Source organism: Bolinopsis microptera, chromosome 10 (assembly GCF_026151205.1).
Source record: "Bolinopsis microptera isolate Bmic1 chromosome 10, MBARI_Bmic_1.0, whole genome shotgun sequence".
Taxonomy (NCBI): domain Eukaryota; kingdom Metazoa; phylum Ctenophora; class Tentaculata; order Lobata; family Bolinopsidae; genus Bolinopsis; species Bolinopsis microptera.
The window spans coordinates 17,596,979-17,620,875 of record NC_087081.1 but is presented as its reverse complement, the minus strand read 5'-3'; the positions used below and the strand labels follow the sequence as shown (position 1 = coordinate 17,620,875).

Below are 23,897 nucleotides of genomic sequence, written 5' to 3'. Positions count from 1 at the left end.
GGACGAAGGATGGTTGCACCCCACTGATGTTAGCAGCGCGTGAGGGTCACTACAAGGTCGCACACTGGCTGCTCATGTCTGGTGCTAAAGTTAACGTCCCATCTGGGAGTGAGAATAATATACCTCTTACTTTGGCCTGTTGGAAAGGTAATGTCACGCTGTAAAACTGTTTATGACAATAACTTAGTAGAACACTTGTCTGGGACTCTATTTAGGGTTAGGATTAGAAAAGTCTGCCAGCACTTTCAGTTTACGTTATGATGGCTCATGTTAATGGGACAGCGGGACTATTTAAAACACACATTCCCCAGGGCACTATGACGTGGTAAAGTTGCTGCTACAACACACCAGTAATATAGAACATTCCCCCAGGGCACTATGACGTGGTAAAGTTGCTGCTACAACACACCAGTAATATAGAACATTCCCCCAGGGCACTATGACGTGGTAAAGTTGCTGCTACAACACACCAGTAATATAGAACATTCCTCAGGGCACTATGACGTGGTAAAGTTGCTGCTTCAACACACCAGTAATATAGAACATCACAACAAAGCAGGCTGCACACCTCTCATGCTGGCCGCGCGAGAGGGACATTACGAGGTACGTCTTTTTTAATGAAGTAGTAAAGGTGTTGTGCCTGTGAGCAATATAATGAAGTAGTAAAGGTGTTGTGCCTGTGAGCAATATAATGAAGGAGTAAAGGTGTTGTGCCTGTGAGCAATGTAATGAAGTAGTAAAGGTGTTGTGCCTGTGAGCAATATAATGAAGTAGTAAAGGTGTTGTGCCTGTGAGCAATATAATGGAGTAGTAAAGGTGTTGTGCCTGTAAGCAATATAATGAAGGAGTAAAGGTGTTGTGCCTGTAAGCAATATAATGAAGTAGTAAAGGTGTTGTGCCTGTGAGCAATATAATGGAGTAGTAAAGGTGTTGTGCCTGTAAGCAATATAATGAAGGAGTAAAGGTGTTGTGCCTGTAAGCAATATAATGAAGTAGTAAAGGTGTTGTGCCTGTAAGCAATATAATGAAGGAGTAAAGGTGTTGGGCTGCGCTTTTAAATGTAAGTATTTTCAGGTGACACACCTGTTACTGGAGTATAATGCTGAGATAGACACGCCCTCTGGTAGCAACGACGATACTCCTCTCACCCTCTCGTGCTGGAAGGTAAAGAGCTTTACTCACATCTTGTTAATAGTACGAGCTTCACTCACATCTTGTAAATAGTACGAGCTTTACTCACATCTTGTAAATAGTACGAGCTTCACTCACATCTTGTAAATAGTACGAGCTTCACTCACATCTTGTGAATAGTACGAGCTTCACTCACATCTTGTGAATAGTACGAGCTTCACTCACATCTTGTTAATAGTACGAGCTTTACTCACATCTTGTAAATAGTACGAGCTTTACTCACATCTTGTTAATAGTGAGAAATCTAACTTTTCGCTCACCGAACAGGGCTTGAACTGAAGCCAACTGCAATATTTAACTCACCTTATTACAAGGCACCTATTACCCCTGTATTTGTTCAGGGACACACCAAGATCGTAGAACTGTTGCTAACCCGAGGTGCGCACGTGGATCACCAGACTAAAACAGGATGTACTCCTCTGATGGAGGCTACCAGAGAGGGCCATTACGAGGTAGGTTATTCTTCATTACTTCTTCAAGGTACTCCTAACATTACGAGATTGGTTATTCTTCATTACTTCTTCAAGGTACTCCTAACTCCTGGTTACTTATGTAGTTACACTCCTGGTTACCTAGTTACACTCCTGGTTACCTAGTTACACTCCTGGTTACCTAGTTACACTCCTGGTTACCTAGTTACACTACAGGTAACCAAACTGTTGCTGGAGAACGGAGCAGACGTTGAAATGCCGGACAACTACGGACAATCCCCCCTCTTTATGGCGTGCTGGAAGGGACATGCAGCTGTAGCGCAGCTACTACTGGAGTACAGAGCTAATATTGGGTGCAGAACTAAGACAGGAATCACCCCTCTCTTTCAGGTGAGCATTTTGTAGCTTTCAGCAGCAAATTAATTGAAGTTCTACGTAATATTTATTACTGGAAATTGTTCCTTGGATTCACTTTGTTTTGACACTTTGTTTTTCTTCAGGCATGTCGTGAAAACCATGTTGATGTGGTTGCCTTGCTTCTAGATAACGGCTGCAGTGTAAACGCTAACTTTCCTAACTCTCGGGAGAATCCTCTTACTCTTGCTGCTGAGAAAGGTTGGTGAAACTTTAACTTATTGTACATTTTTTGTTACAACTCAACTTATCGACACTTCCTGGTGTTAGAAATTTAATTAAGTGATCAATACGTTACCCCCCCCCCCCCCCCCCCCAATACTGTTGCCATAAAATGGAGGAAACTGAAGAGGATTGTCCCCCCCCCCCAATACTAAAGAGGATTGCCCCCCCCCCCCCCCAAACTAAAGAGGATTGCCCCCCCCCCCCCCCCCAATACTGAAGAGGATTGTTATCCCCCCCCCCCCCCAATACTGAAGAGGATTGTTGCAGGTCATGTGGAGCTAGCACATTTGCTATTGGAACAAGGTGCCAATGTGGAGAACAGGACCAAGAAGGGTTACACTCCTTTCTTCTTGGCTTCCAAAGAGGTCAGCTCAGCTTCCTATATAATAATATAATATATTATTATGTAATAATATATTTATTTAATATTATATTTCAGCGTGCTAGATTGCTCGACCGACTTCTTGCCTCGTAGATTGTTGTCTTAACAAAACACAAGCTTTAAATTTAAATGCTGATACTACCTCAGGGCCACCTTAGTATCTGCAAGTTGCTGCTACAGTCTGGAGCAGAGATAGAAATGCAAGATTTGAGGGGCACCACCCCGCTAGTAGCTTCCTTTCGTAACGGACATGTTGAGGTAAGAAATAAGCATTGAAATTAATCAAATTTAGTTAAATTCCTAGTTTGGAAAGTGCAGCCAAGTCTAGTCTCTCGATATCAAACTGTTTAAAAAATATGGGCGTACAACAGTACTGCAGCAGATATAAGAGATATAATATATTAATTTTTAAAATGGTTTAGTGTTTTTAATATTCACCGTGTTGACGTCTTATTTTATAACACATTATATATTCACGTCTTATTCTATGGTTTAATGCATCGACATGTGGTACAGATACAGGAATTGAACAATAACAAGAATTGCGCCGGTTAGCGGACGCTAGATTTCCATCAACCGTAGTGATTGCCATGCCTTTTAAAATTTGAAATTAAAATTAACGATAGTTTCATGTTGGTCAAAATATTAAATAATGGTTCTTTATTCACCATTCTTGGGGCGCTACGGAACATAAAGTGGAGGGGTTGCCATTGTCAATAGTCAAATTTAAAAAGTTAAATGACCGGACACCGTAGCCTGCACCTGTGTAAAGGTAAAAGTCGTGAAATCCGTAGTAGGTAATTATGCAACTCATAATAACATTTATGGTCCATTTCGTATAACAAATCAAGCACTCACAACAAAACGAGAAGTTAGTATGTTGTACCGCATCATGATCAATGATCAAGTAAAGAAGAGCGTGAGCTACTTAACACATTTATAAGATTCGGGAAATCGCTTGTTATTCAAATCAATTACCATAGAATTCAAATTGTATGCTTGGCGCCGCGCATTTGAGGTGTAATTCAATCAATCGTCAAATCGTGCAAACGTATGCGGAGGGTAACCATGTCGACGACACCATAACTGCTCTGCGCGCGGACAATATACATTAAAATAACGTATGCGGAGGGTTATGCATGTTTTCCTTTGTGACACCGAACGAAAAACATACCTACCTACTATACCCATTCTCAATTCCTTCCACTTCTATACATCTTATGCCTTTTTAAAGAAAAAGACAGCTGATGTAAAAAATAGTAAAATGTGATAATTTTATATCTGTCGCAGTTCTATTACAATTCTGTTGCAGTTTTATTGCAATTCTGTTGCTGTTCTATTGCAATTCTATTGCAATTCTGTTGCAGTTCTATTGCAATTATATTGCAGTTCTGTCGCAGCAAGTAACATTTTGTTTCAGGTAGTGGAGTGGCTGCTGACGATAGTAAAGCACCTCCCCAGTGATGCGGAGTGTCAGAAGTGTCTCATGGGTCCTTGTCCTCAGAATCTCGACCTCCTTCCTCACCGGACACGCTGTTTGGAGAAAATAATCAAGGCTAAGCGTGCTAAAGAGCTTGATGCTGCTAGGTAAGCGTGCTAAAGAGCTTGATGCTGCTAGGTAAGCGTGCTAAAGAGCTTGATGCTGCTAGGTAAGCGTGCTAAAGAGCTTGATGCTGCTAGGTAAGCGTGCTAAAGAGCTTGATGCTGCTAGGTAAGCGTGCTAAAGAGCTTGATGCTGCTAGGTAAGCGTGCTAAAGAGCTTGATGCTGCTAGGTAAGCGTGCTAAAGAGCTTGATGCTGCTAGGTAAGCGTGCTAAAGAGCTTGATGCTGCTAGGTAAGCGTGCTAAAGAGCTTGATGCTGCTAGGTAAGCGTGCTAAAGAGCTTGATGCTGCTAGGTAAGCGTGCTAAAGAGCTTGATGCTGCTAGGTAAGCGTGCTAAAGAGCTTGATGCTGCTAGGTAAGCGTGCTAAAGAGCTTGATGCTGCTAGGTAAGCGTGCTAAAGAGCTTGATGCTGCTAGGTAAGCGTGCTAAAGAGCTTGATGCTGCTAGGTAAGCGTGCTAAAGAGCTTGATGCTGCTAGGTAATGTACTAGCTGACAATTACAATCTCTGTTTAAATGGAGATTGGTTCATTAGAAAACTTATTTTCATTTCTAACCCAGAGACAGATTAAAATAATTAGCCTTGTTGACCATGATGTAAAACTGCTGCTTCATCAGGAACGCTCAAAGACTCTGTGCCGAGATAGCTGCTGAAGAAGAGACAAAACGCAAGGCTGCTGCGAAGAAGCGGGCGAAGAGGAAGAAGAAACGAGCTGCGAAAAAATGTAATGACGATGAGGACAAAGGTATTTATATATCACAAACAAGATATATTAATAATGCTTTTCAGACAAAGTTATAACGAATTCTTCTTGTAGTGCATCCTGGGTTTGGACAGGATATGCCCGCTTAAAATATTTCCATCGCGTTACATTACATAATTCTGAAACATATATTATATTTACAATAAATTATGCAATATCACAACATAACAATCAACAAAATAAATTAATCACAGAATCTCAGTTACAAATAATCGTAAATTAAACACACAAAAATTAAACAAGCAATAAATGAATATACAAATTCGCATCCACCGACAACTTACTCCTTCATAAAGTTAACTTTTGACAATAATTTTTTAGACGGTAATATAATGGTTAGACGGTAATATAATGGTTACCTTTATAAGTCACAAATAATAAATGAATACAAATTAATCACAAATACTAAAATAATTAATTGATATTAGGTAACATTATAACTGAAAAACGATATATGTCGATACAAATTACAAAATAACATTAGGTGTCAGAAGATTGAAACATTTCAATTAATTCATCATAAATTTCACTACCATATTTACCCCAAATATTTAATCTTGATTTATAAAACTTGACAAACTTGTTGCGCAATGCAGCTAACTTAAATCCTTGCGCAACCAATTTACCTAAAAGTTCAGTAACACAATTTTTGAAACCCTTAAGTGTCGAATTAATTCTGGCTAATCGTACTAATTGAGAAATAAATATTCCGTAAGACAAATTATTTGGAACGTTTCCATCCAAAAAAGGATATGATATAACTTTAAAATTATAATCTTTTCTTTTATCATATAATGTCACTCTAAACTTCCCTTGATAAATACTAATGTTTAAGTCTAGATAACAACATTTACGAGCCGAAATTGTTCCAAGATATAATATGTTATTTATTACAAACAAGATATTTCTTTTTGCCGTCCTTTGCATCTCTCATACAACAGCCTGCATGGATTGTGTCCACAAACTCGATTTATTTATAAGTTCCTGTTAAATAGGATGTGTTATGTGTATAATGTGTATAATGTGTTTCAGTGAGCTGCTACCAGAATCACGAGAGTGAGGATGAGGATCTGGTATTTGACAACAAGTCTGACGCTAATAACTCCTCCTCCTGCAAGATAAACCATCAGAGTCCCCCAACTACTAAAGGCACAAAGAGTTCTAGCGGCAACAATAATAATACCACAAATTCTTCTAATGGTAATTCCATTTTTTACCACACAGAAAATAATTGGGATAATTTCAGTATCTTCGAAGTTTAAATCTTGAAAACCGTGCGCGTTGAATGATAAAGGTGTCCCAAAAAGCTGATTTGAAAAGGGCGCACTCAGTCCCAAAGATGATGAGATGCTCAGCTTGTGGGGGCCGGTTGGGGGGCGCTTGTAGCTTTGTTTGGGGGGCTGGTGGGGGGGGGGGGCGCTTGTAGCTTTGTTTGTGGGGTGGTGGGGGGAGGGCGCATGTAGCTTTGTTTGGGGGGCGCATGTAGCTTTGTTTGTGGGCTGGTGGGGGGAGGGCGCTTGTAGCTTTGTTTGGGGGGCTGGTGGGGGGGGGGGCGCATGTAGCTTTGTTTGTGGGGTGGTGGGGGGAGGGCGCTTGTAGCTTTGTTTGGGGGGCTAGGGGGGGCGCATGTAGCTTTGTTTGTGGGCTGGTGGGGGGGGGGGGGGCGCATGTAGCTTTGTTTGTGGGGTGGTGGGGGGAGGGCGCATGTAGCTTTGTTTGTGGGGTGGTGGGGGGAGGGCGCATGTAGCTTTGTTTGGGGGGCTGGTGGGGGGGGGGGGGGGGGCATGTAGCTTTGTTTGTGGGGTGGTGGGGGGAGGGCGCATGTAGCTTTGTTTGTGGGGTGGTGGGGGGGGGCGCATGTAGCTTTGTTTGTGGGGTGGTGGGGGGAGGGCGCATGTAGCTTTGTTTGGGGGGCTGGTGGGGGGGTGCATGTAGCTTTGTTTGTGGGGTGGTGGGGGGAGGGCGCATGTAGCTTTGTTTGGGGGGCTGGTGGGGGGGTGCATGTAGCTTTGTTTGTGGGGTGGTGGGGGGAGGGCGCATGTAGCTTTGTTTGGGGGGCCGGTGGGGGGGGGGGGGGCGCATGTAGCTTTGTTTGTGGGGTGGTGGGGGGAGGGCGCATGTAGCTTTGTTTGGGGGGCCGGTGGGGGGGTGCATGTAGCTTTGTTTGTGGGGTGGTGGGGGGAGGGCGCATGTAGCTTTGTTTGGGGGGCTGGTGGGGGGGGGGCGCATGTAGCTTTGTTTGTGGGGGGGGGGGGCTTGTAGCTTTGTTTGAAACCCTCAGTAGCGCAGCATTGTGGTAAATGCAGATCTCTAATAAGCATGCGGGCTGTGTTTACTAACAGCGTATCTTCACACGGTGTATATTCACAGGGTGGTCAGTTAGAGCCTCTAAATTAAGCAATTTAGTAAATTTAGTGCTCAGTAACAGCTGCATCTTAAATGTGCCGAATGAACGAGTTCCTAAAATTTTTAACAATGATTTTTGAGCGCATAGCATGGCGCCTGTCTGTTGTAGCGTAAACCAATGGCCGATTATTTAAGAACATTGATCGTATGTAGCGACATTCTTGATGTATTACAGATAACGAAGATCCTAATAAACTTGTGTTCTAGGTAACAACGCGAACAAGAAAGCTGAGAAGAAGAAACAAACAGTGGAGGAACTGGCGGAGAGCATCACTGAGCTGAGTGTATCCGAGACGAAGAAACATGAACAGAAAACAGACATCAAAACATGCGAACAAAATGGAAACATTAGCAGCAGCAGCTCGGCTAGCAATGAGGTAACTAATGTTATTACGTCACACTCTCCATCTTCTAATATTATGACGTCACACTCTCCATCTTCTAATATTATGACGTCATACTCTCCATCTTCTAATATTATAAAGTCACACTCTCCATCTTCTAATATTATGACGTCACACTCTCCATCTACTAATATTATGACGTCACACTCTCCATCTTCTAATATTATGACGTCACACTCTCCATTGCATCTTCTAATATTATAACGTCATACTCTCCATCTTCTAATATTATGACGTCACACTCTCCATCTCCTAATATTATAACGTCACACTCTCCATCTTCTAATATTATGACGTCACAGTCTCCATCTTCTAATATTATAACGTCACACTCTCCATCTTCTAATATTATGACGTCACACTCTCCATCTTCTTATATTATGACGTCACAATCTCCATCTTCTAATATTATGACGTCACACTCTCCATCTTCTAATATTATGACGTCACACTCTCCATCTTCTAATATTATGACGTCATACTCTCCATCTTCTAATATTATGACGTCACAGTCTCCATCTTCTAATATTATAACGTCACACTCTCCATCTTCTAATATTATGACGTCACACTCTCCATCTTCTAATATTATGACGTCACACTCTCCATCTTCTAATATTATGACGTCACACTGTCCATCTTCTAATATTATGGGGGGGGGGGTGTCACGTCCGTCTATGTCCGCTTGTCTCATAGAATCCAAAAAGGACAGGACATAGGCGGACATAGGCGGACATAGACGGACATAGGCGGACATAGGCGGACATAGACGGACATAGGCGGACATAGGCGGCAGCAATAGCAGCAAATCTGGGGAAACTTGGTGGACATTTACTTTTTTCACACAATTTGAGTATGTTGACTTCAGCATGATGTTGCAGCTCATTGTGGTTAATCCCAATGTTGGAGTGATGTTTTTCTGGTGCACAAAACACTGCAGTACAGTTATGTTGAATAATTGTGGTTAATGGGTCATCTATGTGGCCACTATGGTGGTTAAAATTCCAGTTTTAGGGTTAACCACCATTTTGAGATATGATATTATGAACTGAGTAGTCATTATATTGAGATCATATCATGGTGCAACTATCACAAAAGTTTTCAAACCTCATAGGGGGCATTTTGTGGTCCTAATGGTGGTTAAATTGAAGATGAACGGTGAGCTATAAAAATTGCTTTGATTATAGATGTATAGTTATAGTGGTGGTTGTTCATTTGTGCATGGATCATAATTTTGTATCACAAATGTGAAATTTAATAGTATGGTTGATTTGAGGTGGTTAATATTCGTAAAAAGTGCTAAAAAGATGGTTAAATTGTCAAAAATTGTTGTTAACCACCAATCAAAACATTATTAACGATTTTAGTCAACATTTTATGGTCAACAAAGGACATTTCAAGGGTCTTGATAAAATTTATCGAGAAATGTTGTCATAAAAGTGGTTAAAATTGCTTTATTACTTGCTAGGCTGTTGAACAAGGCATCTATTAAATTGAAAATTAACCACAATATGAACTTCAGATAATGGTTTGCTATCCAATTGAGTGTATATTTGTTGGCAAATGCATAATTGACCCCAAGTTCATGCATTATGATCAATGTGCAGCTATGGTGGTTAAAATGTCTCGAAAATACCCTATATTTGCACTAATTAACCATTTTTAGAGCACATATTAGCTTTGTAAAGCTATAGCTGGCCATGCTACATTATCTAGATATAACTACCTGCTCATTTATATGACCAGAAACATTGCTGAGTCCTATGTTGCGTCCATCATGGTTAATAAAGGTCTAAAATTTACCAAAATCAGTGTTTTTGGTCGTTTTAACCACCATACGGCCACACATTTTGTTGCATTATCTTTAAAATCACTTATTATCCTCCAGCTATCTCTCATAATCAAATATCAAAACAAAATAAGGCACAATAAACCACTCCACAGACCACATTTATTAATTTTTTTAATTTCCTTCTTCAACTATGTGTCAATGAACCGTTTCTGTTCAATAATGACCATCAATTTTAACTGTAACACTCATATCTTCACTGTAGTAAGGGTTTGGGTGTTAGAGGTATAAAAATGTCCACTAACAAATCAGTCATTTTTCGACAACTTAACCACCTAACTCAGCACCAAAATGTTCTGAGATTTTTTTCGTTGCACTATCATGAAGCTATGACATTTTTGGACCTATGTAAATAATCAGATTACTAAAATTCATAATCTTTGATTTTTAAGGGGGGTTAAATGCTTCAAATTGGTGTATTTCAAAGTTTCCCCAGATTTGAGCTGCTATTGCTGGCGGACATTAATGGACACCTAAATTGCTAAATAAAATGTTCAATTTTTGCTGTTATAGGGGGATCATGTTTTTTGTCCGTTCGGTACCCTATATTTTCAAAACGGACAAAAAATAGAGCGGACAAAAACGGACAAAAACGGACAAAAATGGAAATAACATTTAGATGCTTCCTCCTCCTACTCTTCCTCCTCCTCCCCCTGGGTCTTCCTGATCTTCCTCAGTACTCTTCCTCCTCCCCTCCTCAGTCCTCCTCCTACTCCTCCTCCTCGTCCTCAGTCCTCCTCATCAGTCCTCAACAGTCCTTCTCCTCCCCAGTCCTCCTCCTCCTCCTGAGTCCTCCTTCTGGGTCCTCCTCCTGGGTCCTCCTCCTCCTCTTCATCCTCCTCCTCTTCCTCCTCAGTCCTCCTCAGTCCTCCTCCTCATCCTTCTCCTCAGTCCTCCATCCTCCTCCTCAGTCCTCCCCCAGTCCCCCTCCTCCTCCTATTCAGTCCTCCTCCTCCTCCTCCTCCTATTCAGTCCTCCTCCTCCTCCTCCTCCTTCTCAGTCCTCCTCAGTCCTCCTCCTCCTCCTGAGTCCTCCTCCTCCTCCTCCTCCTCTTCCCTCTCAGTCATCCTCCTCAGCCATCCTCCTCAGTCCTCCTCAGTCCTCCTCCTCCTGGGTCCTCCTCCTCCTCTTCATCCTCCTCCTCTTCCTCCTCGGTCCTCAGTCCTCCTCCTCCTGGGTCCTCCTCCTCATCCTTCTCATCAGTCCTCCTCCTCCCCAGTCCTCTCCCAGTCCCCCTCCTTCTCCTCCTCCTATTCAGTCCTCCTCCTCCTCCTCCTCCTCAGTTCTCCTCAGTCCTCCTTCTCATTTCTCCTAAGTCCTCCTCCCGAGTCCTCCTCCTGAGTCCTCCTCCTCCTCCCTCTCAGTCATCCTCCTCAGTCATCCTCCTCAGCCATCCTCCCAAGCCATCCTCCTCAGCCATCATCCTCAGTACTCCTCAGTCCTCCTCCTTCTCAGTCATCGTCAGTCCTCCTCCTCCTCCTGAGTCCTCCTCCTCCTCCTCCTCCTCTTCCCTCTCAGTCATCCTCCTCAGCCATCCTCCTCAGTCCTCCTCAGTCCTCCTCCTCCTGGGTCCTCCTCCTCCTCTTCATCCTCCTCCTCTTCCTCCTCGGTCCTCAGTCCTCCTCCTCCTGGGTCCTCCTCCTCATCCTTCTCATCAGTCCTCCTCCTCCCCAGTCCTCTCCCAGTCCCCCTCCTTCTCCTCCTCCTATTCAGTCCTCCTCCTCCTCCTCCTCCTCAGTTCTCCTCAGTCCTCCTTCTCATTTCTCCTAAGTCCTCCTCCCGAGTCCTCCTCCTGAGTCCTCCTCCTCCTCCCTCTCAGTCATCCTCCTCAGTCATCCTCCTCAGCCATCCTCCCAAGCCATCCTCCTCAGCCATCATCCTCAGTACTCCTCAGTCCTCCTCCTTCTCAGTCATCGTCAGTCCTCCTCCTCAGTCCTCCTCAATCCTCCTCCTCCTCCTGGGTCCTCCTCCTCCTCCTCCTCCTGGGTCCTCCTGGGTCTTCCTGATCCTCCCCAGTCCTCTTCCTCCTCCCCTCCTCAGTCCTCCTCCTACTCCTCCTCCTCGTCCTCAGTCCTCCTCATCAGTCCTCAACAGTTCTCCTCCTCCCCAGTCCTCCTCCTCCTCCTGGGGCCTTTTCCTGGGTCCTCCTCCCCAGTCCTCCTCCTCCTGGGTCCTCCTTCTCCTCCTCAGTCCTTCTCCTCCTCCTCCTCAGTCCTCTTCCTCCTCTTCCTCCTCCTCCTCCCTCTCAGTCATCCTCCTCAGCCATCCTCCTCAGCCATCCTCCTCAGTCCTCCTCCTTCTCAGTCCTCCTCAGTCCTCCTCCTCAGTCCTCCTCCTCCTCAGTCATCCTCCTCAGTTCTCCTCCTCCTCCTCCTAGGTCCTCCTTCTGGGTCCTCCTCCTCCTGGGTCTTCCTGATCCTTCTCCTCCCTCTCAGTCATCCTCCTCAGTCATCCTCCTCAGTCATCCTCCTCAGTCATCTTCCTCAGCCATCCTTCTCAGCCATCCTCCTCAGTACTCTTCAGTACTCTTCAGTACTCTTCAGTCTTCAAAATGTTTGTCCGCTATGCTAATGTCCACCAATGTCCACTAATGTCCACCAATGTCCATCCAAGTCCGCCAATGTCCGTCCGGGTCCGCCAATGTCCGTCCGAGTCCGCCAATGTCCGTCCGAGTCCGCCAATGTCCGTCCGTGTCCGCCAATGTCCCAAAAAACACGTCCGTTGTCTCATAGAATCCAAAAAGGACAGGACATAGGCGGACATAGACGGACATGACACCCCCCCCCATTATGACGTCACAATCTCCATCTTCTAATATTATGACGTCACAATCTCCATCTTCTAATATTATGACGTCACAATCTACATCTTCTAATATTATGACGTCACACTCTCTATCTTCTAATATTATGACGTCACACTCTCCATCTTCTAATATTATGACGTCACACTCTCCATCTTCTAATATTATGACGTCACAATCTCCATATTCTAATATTATGACGTCACACTCTCCATCTTCTAATATTATGACGTCACAATCTCCATCTTCTAATATTATGACGTCACAATCTCCATCTTCTAATATTATGACGTCACAATCTCCATCTTCTAATATTATGACGTCACAATCTCAATCTTCTAATATTGTGACGTCACACTCTCCATCTTCTAATATTATGACGTCACACTCTCCATCTTCTAATATTATGACGTCACACTCTCAATCTTGCTGTTTTGGACGATTAGTTATCGTGTCACTCACTGAGTATTAAGTATTGTTAATACCTTAGTCGGTAATATTATGGGGGGGGGGGGGGGGAAATTATGGGTTTTTAAAATATGGACTGTTATAAATATGGTTATTTGGCCCGAAAAGGACCAAATTTGACCCCCAACACTTTTAAATGCGACTTTCCTCAAATCGAAAATATTGATTACAAATTTTTCGCAATTACAACCATATTGCCGCTTTCGCACAAAATTTAATATTTTTTCATTAGATATCCGATCCCTATCAGGTGTTAAAGTACATTTGTTCTGCTACACACGAAGCGTTATTTTAGAATGTGGGGCTGACTGCTATCAAAATCTGGTGATTAAACTTCAGTTGTCAGTTGCATCGTGTAAATATTCACAAGCTCCCCTATAAGTATTATTTTAGCCCGTACAGCTCACGAATTGTACACTGAAACGAAACAGCTGCTGCTGAACTTGTATTATTCATCTGAAGTTGCTGATTGAAGCAAATTGTTCCTAGTTAACCCCTCAAATTGAAAAGATGGGGGAATAGTAGACAAATCGGACTTTTTGAACCAGAACTAGCTTCAATTCCTCAAACAATAACGTAAGCATACTTCTGGACGTGAATAAAAGAAACGTTTAGCATATTATGACTGATATACCAAAAGGAACACCAAAATTTTACTCGGGGGGTAAAAATATGAACTGTTATAAATATGGTTCTTTGGCCCGAAAGGACCAAATTAGACCCCCCATAATATTACCGACTAAGGTAGTTAATAGTACTATGTTTACAGTATGCACTGAAGGGGTATCCTAGGAAGTTCCTTGAACTTTTAACACGTACCCCTCCTCATTTAAAGATTTAACCCTCAATTAAGTTTCCTATCATTCGGCTGAGTCGACCCAGGAGATTGCATAGATCCAATAGATCCTTAGCTACTCCCTAGACTAGGTTACACTGAACCTTGTGCGCTAACCACTATTGTAATGTCTAATTTGGATATTATTTCCTGCAGAATCCAGGCAGAGTGAAGCGAACCTCCATATCGAAGAACACGCCTCCATTGTCGCCGTCGTCAATATCGCAGATAACCTGCTCTATATCTACTGCTGGAAGCAGTAAGATAGTTTACAGCAAACCCGCCACAACTAAAACAACTAAGACATCGACCAGTTAGTTTTTATTAATTATTTTATAACTTTAACAATACATAGCATAGGTATTAGGTATACAGGGTGAGTTGAAAATAGTGTGTGGAAAGTAAATGGCTCTAATTTTTTTGACAAATGAAATTTCCACTTAATTTTTGCATATTTAGGTAATGAAAATATATACTTTTTATAATAATACAATTAAAATACTTAATAATTAATAATTTGCTCAACCCATCGTCCTTTATTAACTAGGACATATTGATAACGTGTAAGACAATTGTCTATAGCCGACTTGACTGTATTATGGGGGCAGGGGGTCTTCATGGAAATTTTCTCAAAATCGACTTTTTAGTTAGTTGTTTCTGATAGAGGGGAGTAATATCCATCAGATGCTTTTGATGCCGTGGAAAAATATCGTTCCTAGCCGGAATTATTGCCGGTCAAAGGTCAGCACGTGTGTGGAAATTGTATTGCGCGAGAAATTTTTGATCGCGTGCCCTGAAAATCGAGTCTAAAAATCAATTTTCTCCTACATTTTTTGAGCAATCACCCTGAAACTGTCAGTATATGTTCCAAGGATCATTTAAAAGAGATGAGCCCGACAGAATTTTGAGATAGGCCTTTAAACAATTTTTATTCGATTTTGAAAATCTTGGACCTCGTTTTTTGATGATTTTTTGAGGTCGACGATTTTCAAAATCGAATAAAATTTTTTAAAAGGCCTATCTCAAAATTTTGTCTGGCTCATCTCTTTTAAATGATCCCTAGAACATATCCTGAAAGTTTCAGGGTGATTGCTTTAAAAATGTAGGAGAATATAGATTTTTTAGACTCGATTTTCAGGGCACACGATTTGAGAACCCCATTAGGACGAATTTAAGATTTTTTGGAAAACTGCCAAAAATCAACCAAATTATGAGTTAGAATCAAATGAGAGGCAAGAATGAAATATGTAAAGTTTATGAACTGATAGCAATTCACCTTTCAAAATTTGCTGTATACAGGTAGTGATGGACAAAGTTTAAAGTTTGTTGCTTAACAAAGAAAATCAATATTACTGTAACCAGTACGTTTTGGTGACATTAACAGATCGTTCACAATGTACAAGGGCCAAATTTTAGCTATTTAAGACCCCTTCATTACTGCAGGTGTTTACTCTGGATGATATCCAGAATTAACATTGTCGAAGTTGGCTTGTTGCCGGTTATATTGATTAACAACTTCCCCCTTTTATTCAGGCATAACAACCTCTACCATTACCTCTACTCGTCTCCCTAAGAACACACCGCTTCTCAACATTACTGACGCGGCCCAAATCTCCATGACGGTATCCCCCGTCAAGCGAACTCCTAAACGAAACGAGATAACGAGTCCCAGCAGCGATACCTGTATTGATAACAACCGCGATAATTCCAGCCAAGGTACCTCTCCAAAATGCTTTTTTTAAAGATATATTTATTTGTCATATTGTAGCCGGCTATATACCACCCTGTATAAGGTGGCTGTGCCCCTGATCTTCAACACATCAACTGATGCTTTTCTCAGGGTCTATAGGTACGAGGGAGAGAATCATAGCCACAACAATATCAACAGCGTCTGCTTCCTCCACCACAGCAATATGTGCTACCACCGCTAGTGCTTCAACCCCCGCCACTATTGGTGAATGGCAGGAGGTTCCTAGAACTACCAACTCTATGAGGAGCTGCTTTATTGTTGTACCTAACACCCTTATAGGTGAGAATATTACGAATGTTTTATACAGTTATACTAGCAAACCCCACGAATAATAATAGAGACGTTGTAGTCGTGATACTACTACTACTACTTCTACTACTACTACTACTACTACTACTTGTAGTCGTGATTATTTATACAGTTTCTGATTGTTGCAGGGCGCGTTATCGGTAAGGGAGGTCGACGAATCAATACAATAACGGATGTATCTGGAGCTCAGATAACTGTGAGCAAGGCGACCGGTAAAAATTCAGATCGTACTGTCACAATCAGAGGACTACCTAAATCAGTTACTAAAGCTCAAAACATGATCAGTGCTGCGCTACAATCAAACGTGAGCAAACAACCTTAATATACTAACCTCCCCCCCCCCCCCCCCCCCCCCCCCCCCCCCCCCCCCCCCCCCCCCCCCCCCCCCCCCCCCCCCCCCCCCCCCCCTAATATACTAACCTCCCCCCCCCCCCCTTAATATACTAACCTCCCCCCCCCCCCCCCTACTTTACTAGAAACTAATACATTGTTTGTAAAGTAATGCGAAATCTTATAATGTCAATAATTTTCACAGGATATCGAGAGTTTCATTGAGCAAGTAAAGCCAGCCCCACGCCCCCACTCAGCCCCCTCATATCCTCCTGAGGATGAACCTCCTCCTAAAGAAAACATCGTCACTACACCTATCCCCTTCGCTGAATCTGAAACTGAATCGTCAAAACCAGCCGTTGCCTCCTTCGGTCCCATTGGTTCCTCAATTCACAAAGGGAGGTTGTACCGCTCTGTTGAGGATATCTCCGCTGCTACTGGACCCATTATTGTGGTTCCCACTACGAGTAGTGAGGCGACACCCTTCTCACCCTACTCCCTCTACCCAACCTGGCCTCCTACTGCATTCGAAACAAACCGCGCACGCGAGAATCAGGCGGTAGCGGATGGTAAGATGAGTTACGCGGAGGCGGTGGCAGATAACAAGAACCTGAGTACAGAGCATCCTCTTCTAGAGCAGGGGTGGTCCAGTGCGGACAGTGAGACAGACAGTTCCAGTGGAAACAATGAGGAAACCGAACATGTCACGGTACTTTAACTTTCTCTTTTAGTTTCTCATTTGCTTTGATCTCAATTTGGTCGTTCGTTGATTTTACTTCTCGTTTTGGGTGTTATTTGTTTAGAATAAGGGGGAGGGGGTCCAGCCTGAAGTGCCCACTGCACCGGTTCCGGCGATCTACAGGGTGGGCCAAAAGTCAGTGTGCAAACGTTGGCCTTAATAGCTCAGTCACTGAGTGCCCAATTGAAATACTTCCTTCTGGTATGACTTAGTACCACCACTGGTTCGAGGAATTTGTCAACTCGAAAAATATTCTCGTTCATTTTTTTCAAATGGAGGTTCATTTTCACATTTATTTGATAGTTAGGATAGTCGGATTAAGCTAAATGTTATTGAATTGTGTTTGGCCATTCGAATTACGTTTGTCCTGAAAGAATTAGAACTGTAGCTTCTCAGATGACCGAGATATGAAGCATAACGAGTTTATTCATTACGTGTGATCAGGTGATTGGTTTACCTAATCACGTGATAAGGTGACCCCGTTAACTACCCCGTTAAACATTTTGGGAATTGTTAAGGGTGCCCAATTAAGGTGTCGTGTCACGGTGTCACATAATCACCCAGTCAATTTTGTTAACGAGATACACAAAATGCTTGATAACTTCGTCATTTCTAATCCGTTTTGCCTCATGTTTTCAGATCATATGCAACATTTGATAATCTACCGTCTCTGAAAAAATTAGGCGTTCAGCATGTTCAGAGAAAACAATATAGGTGTTTTAATATTGAATGGGCTGGTCTAAAATATTCGAATTTTCAAATTTTGACGACGGAATCCTCGAACCAGTAAGTACAGTATGCCATCTGCAAAGCAACAGCTCTCAAATATAAAACACGGCGGAGGTATAAGACCCAACGTTTGCACACTGACTTTTGGCCCACCCTGTACTTTTTAGCCCAATTATGCCAAATCACCTAAACATGCCCAAAATCAAGCTTATGGGTGCTGTATTTTCATCCAGATTTCATCACGAATTTCGAAGTCTTTTCATTCAGAGATTACATTTGATTTTCATAATTTTACATACAACCTCGACCTTGTTTAGTATATGGGTTTTATAGAATAGTCTGATATCATGCGGGCTCTAGTGCTCAGAGTCTGCAACTCCTCAAAAGTTCAGCCACGGGCCCCCGTTTGTTGGGTGGGGGGGTGGTGGGGGTTGGGTACAAGTTTCAGGCTGGACCCTCGTTAAGTCGTCACGTAAGTTACTCAGTAACTCCTTTGTTAAAGAAAATTTGTGTTGCAATTCACTACATATTTAGAGAAAAGTAAAACCTCCCATTTCAGCCAAAAGCTCGAGAGTTCACAAACCCAGGTCTCCCGGATTACATGTTTGCCCCCGACTTCTTCGCTCGCTCCACCTCACTTCTAACTAACAACTTCAGTCCCACCACCGCCAACAATTTCACGGCTAGCACCGAGAACACGTCATCTGACTCGCCAGCTCACGTGCCAGCTCACGTGCCAGCCCACGTACCCCCGACCAGCATGAGCAGCTCAGTAATGACGAGCAGCAGTCAGCAGCAGCGTGGTGCATCAGCCCCCCAGCAGCAGCGTGGTGCCCCGCGCCAGTTTGTTCCTGGGTCTCATCTACTAATGAGCAACTCTCAGCCTCCCCCCACTGTCCCTAATATCGGGACTCAAACTATTGGGGCTCCTACTTCGCTTGGTGTGTTTTCTTATCTTATTTTAACCCATTTCTTAATGTATTATATAGTAAACGGGCGAAAACTCTTTCCTTGAAAGATCCTCCATTTATTCCTCGACAATCTTACTTTTTACATTGTATTGTGTAATTACATTACTTTTTACAGGTGCAAGCAGCTCGCTAGGCCCCGGTGCACCCATCGGACCGGTCCCAAATTTGGGGGCTGCAAACGCTAGCATAGTGGGAGGGTCGGCTACAGGGTCGCACAATACCCCGCTCAACTATTATTCTGATCTACCAGGGTAATTGATTTGTAAATAAGAGTATTAAATTTAAATGTATATAATGTATATATAAATTTATATATTTGTTCTGCTGCAGTTGACTGTGCTAACTGAATGTTGTTCGCCCCCTCCCCTCCCCCCTTCCCCCCTTCTTACACCTACCCCGCCCTCAGCTACAACTCTGGCCGTTCAAACAACATGTACAACTCGCTGTTACACTCGGGGGCAGGCGGGGGAGCCTGGTCGCTCTACAATGGCACTACGTGGTCACAGGACCTTGAAAATGTGCCCTGCTACCAGTGGCCGCTTCCCACACTGCTTTTCAAGCTGGGACTCTCAGACTACATACCGTTAGTTTTACTCTGGTCCAACATGACCCTTAATATAATTAATTAAACCATACTTGTTGCTTCATTTCTGCAGCGAAACTTAGAGTTGGGAACTACCACAATAAATGATGTAATATATGTACGATTTTATCCCTTAAATAGCCCAAATTGGCAGAACTTGTTTTTTACTCTATCTTTAGTCGGAACTAACTTTGGAAATTTGTAGAGGCTAGAACAGCTGAAGATCACGGTGCCGCAGCTAGCCCAACTTTCTGTCAGGGACCTCCATTATCTTGGCTTCACTGAATCGGACGCCCAACGTCTCTCCTCGACTCTCCAATCCCGCAACCGCACTATTCAACTTCTACCAATCTGAGATTCTGCAGTACCCTTAGAATTAACACACGTTTTGTCATCTCACGCGTGCGTGCCGTCACGCTGCTCAGCGACGTGGTGTGCACGCCGCGCGCGTAAGAGTTTGAGTAGATTTTGGAACTGATGTAACAGGTAACTGAACATCGCTATCGATATTATTTGAAACTGTAGAAAAAAAGGAGTTGAAACTTTATTTGAAAGTGTTTATCTTACCGAAAGTTTATCATGATAGTATATTATAAGTGTACACTTTGCAACGATGTAGCAGTAAGTGTGTTTTTGGGTACAAGATTTGAAATACTCTAATATTGGTTGCATTAGTTGTGTAGCGATGGCGCGTCATACATATTCCTGTTTTATCATTTAGAATGGACTTTTATTTGCTTACAACTTATTCTCGCCACTTTTATCATAACAGGTTATTATTTGTCCCGTCAACCAGGCCAGGCTACTAGGCCCAGGATGCTGGAATATTTTTAATTCATTCCACCTTATTTTACTAAACCGAAAACTTTGCTAAACCGAATACTTTACTTTAAATCACTCTTCCGTGTTCCATTTAAAAAATGATTTATGGGTATGTTAACGGGTGATACTCTTAAAATAGGGGGGGGGGTCCAGGGGAAGTTTGGGAAATCCCCCAAGATTTCTGAGTTCCCCAAAAAAAAGTCCCCAAAACTCCCAAAGTTTCCCAAAATTCCCCAAAATTATTCAAAATTATTTAAAATTATTCAAAATTATTCAAAATTATTCAAAATTTCTCTAATATACATTAATTACCATTAATGTTAACATGTATGTTATTATAAGGTATAATCTTAACTTACTTGTTGATACTTGCAGCATGATAAATTTGTTTGGCATTATAATTTTTTTGGGGAATTTGGGGAACTTTGGGAAATTTTGGGGAACTTTCTGAAGTTCCCCAAAAAAAAAGTTCTCCAAAATTCCCCAAAAATTATTTGTTTCATTGGATAATTTTTTGGGGAACTTTGGGAAAGTCCCCCAGGTTCCTGAAGTTCCCCACAAAAAAGTTCCCCAAAACTCCCCAAAGTTCCCCTTGGACCCCCCCCCCTAAAATATCTGTCCATTACTATTATTAAGGGGGCATACACCAAACATGTCCAACCCAGATGACCTCCTGGGAAGTTAAGTGACCATCTAGCGCACCGTTTCCACACCAAATTTTTTTTGAGAATACCTTTTTCTGTAATCGAGCATTTCCTGGTAAAGTGCATTTTCGGAAAAGCACAATTTGTTTTGTTGAGAGGCTATAAATCAATCATTTCTTGTGATATCGAGCTGAAATGTTGCACGACGTTTATTCATCATATTATCTTGATGTCCTCAAAAATGTGTTTATTCAACTGGAAAGTTGATCTTTTGGACCTCAAAGTCAAACAACAAGTTTAGGCATATTTTTTTTAAAACTGTGCCAGAATTCAGAAAACATTTTCATGTCGATGTTCATGTCGATGTTCATGTCGATGTTCCTTGACGGACTTTTTGGTCAAAACAGCCTGAAAAGTAAAATAACCACTTTTTGAAAAAATTTATAAAAACGCAGCCTTTCGGAAACGATATGAAGATTTTAACACACATCTTGAACATCAACAAGATATAATAAACTTCGTACAAAATTCCTATGAGGTCATTTGGGTTGGCGGACACAAACCCCTGTTTTGGTGTATGCCCCCTTAATGGACTGACATGACCCGGCTCGATCTAATTCGCAGCATTTGCCTTGGACAATATATTCCGAAAAGAATAGACGAGTACTAAACAAGTATCATCGTCACGGTCAAGTAAAATATTTGCTCCAAATATCGACGAGTTCAATAAAAAACAACTCTGCGCAAGTTCAAAGTTGCAAGTATTGATAGGTTATTACCCTACAAGGGTAGTGCCTTAATTTCCATAGTGTGGATTACTGTCTACCAAGTCTTTTATTTTTAACTAGCTTGCTACTCACCCGGTTCTTGTCATACGTTGTATGACCCGCTGCGCACGAGTGCGCGGCTCCCCCTGTATCGTCACCATAGTGAAACGACCGTGGGGGTCGTAACGTGATACAACCCGGTTCTCGTCACATAAATAATAAAGATAGTTTCCTGTGCGGGACGCTCAAAAAGAGCGCGGTGCATTGTAATTCATAATTGGGATTGGCGTGCCAGGTAACCGCAAATCTCCTGATACCGGGTGATGAAAATAAACCCATCATGCTTGACATCTCTTACTGGGCCGCGCTCAGCCTGTCATTCCGCCGAATCTCTATATGTTAATGAACATGATAGCCTGAGGTCCCCAGGTAAGGACATCTCACATCTGATTCGGTCAAATGTGTGTTATAGGTTAACGATCTACCAAGACGCGCGCCGAGTTGATATGAACTAGTCGTTATTTGGAACAAATACGAAATATTTTACAAGTACAAAGTATCACCCGTTATTGTTAATCAACTGTCAAGGCCGAGCCTCTGCGAAGGATGGAGTCATGGCGAAGGCCAGGCCCATTTGCATTGGCGCATTGCATGCACGGATTTACCAATTATTTTGCATTTTGCAATCTATATTGTTAGACTGTTGTTTTTTGAGTAATATCAAATATTGAAATATGGGCAATTTCGTTGGAGCGTGCTAAATCACTTTACGGTCAATCTTTGATTCACGATGTCAATCCTTCATTATTTGACGATGTCAATTCATCGCAGCTCGGCGCGGCACAGTAGCGCATCTCGTCGATCTAGCGAGAAGCATAAATGAGTGCGCGGCGCAGCACAGTTACGCATCGCGCTACAAATCCTTCACAGCTCGGCGAGGCCCAGTGGTGCAGGAAGAAGTGGTTGCGAGAAGCATTATTGGATGCGCTTCTCCTCAGGTATCAGGTTGAAGGAGAGATTGGATATAGGGGCGGTCCATGCCTTCTTTGCCTTTCCACGTACACCTCTTACCGCTACTAGCAAACTCCTCATTATGTCCATGCCCATTGCTCAGGCGTGTCTTGATGTTACACATGTCACCTGGCTGTAGTCCTTCTTGGTTTTGGTGGCTATGAACACAGCAAGTCTCTTTATGAAACGCTTGGCCTCAGGTGCCATTCCTCCTGTAATTTGTTTTCCTAAAGCATATACTCATACTGATACTGAAATCCTTACGAGAAATTAGATTTACTCAGAACTTGTATAAATTCCATCTGCAACAGGGGTCACAGAGGTGTCAAAACTCTTTTATCCACGGCAATAAGTGATTTTGACCTTATGTGGACCTTATTATAGCTCTTAGAGGAGAAAGAGGGAAAAGTAGTAGTGCATTTACTGCTCAGAAGTACTGTCTCAGAGTACTATTTGGTGATAGGCTGGCGTACCTTGATAAGTTTAAGACTTGTGCACGTACTAGGCCTATAGAGCACCAGAAACTTGACCAAAAATTTTTTCATAAAGAGCACACCAAACCTATATTCAAGCATAATAATATTTTAGCTATACAAAATCTCTATACATACCACAGTTACCTGGAGCTCTACAAGATAATGAAATTCCGTGCTCCAATATCCTTACATGAGGGTAACACATGTGTGTCTTGTCATACGTTGTATGACCCGCCGCGCACGAAGTGCACGGCTCCCCCTGTATCGTCAGGACGATAGTGAAACGACCGTGGGGGTCGCAACGTGATACAATGTTCGTCAAGGAAACCCTGCCTTCTAATCTGTCAGGCAGACCCACCTGACAACCACAACACTAGATCAACCAAAATTTTTAACATTTTGCTGGCTCAGTCACTACATCTCTGCATACTTCACGCTGCAGCTCTGCATTTAGATCGCAGAGCCAGTGTATTGATTGTTATCTGACTACTCGTACTATTTACCTTTATAAATGTTTCCACAAATGTTCCTTAGTTTTTTAAGGGTTTTTACTCAGATTTTTACTCTATTAATTAAAAAAAATTTATTGACGGAAGTTTACTTTCGGGTGTCCAACAATTACCATTGTTGAATTTATTTGTGTATAATGTTTGAATAATTTTGTTGTTGCAGTGTTGACCATTGTTAATGATCTGGCCCGGCGCGCGCTACTTCGTAGCACTTGCCGTCGCGTCGGGCCATTTCGAGAAGAAAGCGGCGCGCGCTACTTCGAAGAAATTTAGACGAGTAACATCCGTCAATTGCAGTGTTACCTTTGGTGTGTTTCTTGCTCTAACCAGAGCCCTCTCGCATGCAGTAGCGCGCGACCGCCGGAGGCGGCAAAGAGGGCTCTATCCATGGCCACAAACTGGCACCACAAATCGTGGTGCCAGATTTCCTGGCCTCCCATATTTCTGATGCCGCGCGGGACGTGTCAGTCATTTTTAGTCAT

At 42.7% G+C, this 23,897-nt stretch overlaps 1 protein-coding gene across 1 annotated transcript in view; it reads left to right on the top strand.

Moving 5' to 3' along the window:
* The window catches only part of LOC134822479 (ankyrin repeat and KH domain-containing protein 1-like), a 188,401-nt gene that overhangs the window by 100,455 nt on the left and 64,049 nt on the right, over positions 1-23,897 (top strand). Inside the window, exons 9-27 of the mRNA XM_063833591.1 lie at positions 2-147; positions 494-603; positions 1,075-1,164; positions 1,533-1,643; positions 1,839-2,012; positions 2,123-2,237; positions 2,529-2,626; positions 2,791-2,901; positions 4,064-4,230; positions 4,865-4,992; positions 6,043-6,210; positions 7,624-7,793; positions 13,932-14,088; positions 15,309-15,491; positions 15,616-15,804; positions 15,963-16,138; positions 16,370-16,873; positions 18,192-18,573; positions 18,719-18,854. Coding sequence (XP_063689661.1) covers positions 2-147; positions 494-603; positions 1,075-1,164; positions 1,533-1,643; positions 1,839-2,012; positions 2,123-2,237; positions 2,529-2,626; positions 2,791-2,901; positions 4,064-4,230; positions 4,865-4,992; positions 6,043-6,210; positions 7,624-7,793; positions 13,932-14,088; positions 15,309-15,491; positions 15,616-15,804; positions 15,963-16,138; positions 16,370-16,873; positions 18,192-18,573; positions 18,719-18,854 — 3,315 coding nt within the window. The remainder of the gene's footprint in view (position 1; positions 148-493; positions 604-1,074; positions 1,165-1,532; positions 1,644-1,838; positions 2,013-2,122; positions 2,238-2,528; positions 2,627-2,790; positions 2,902-4,063; positions 4,231-4,864; positions 4,993-6,042; positions 6,211-7,623; positions 7,794-13,931; positions 14,089-15,308; positions 15,492-15,615; positions 15,805-15,962; positions 16,139-16,369; positions 16,874-18,191; positions 18,574-18,718; positions 18,855-23,897) is intronic.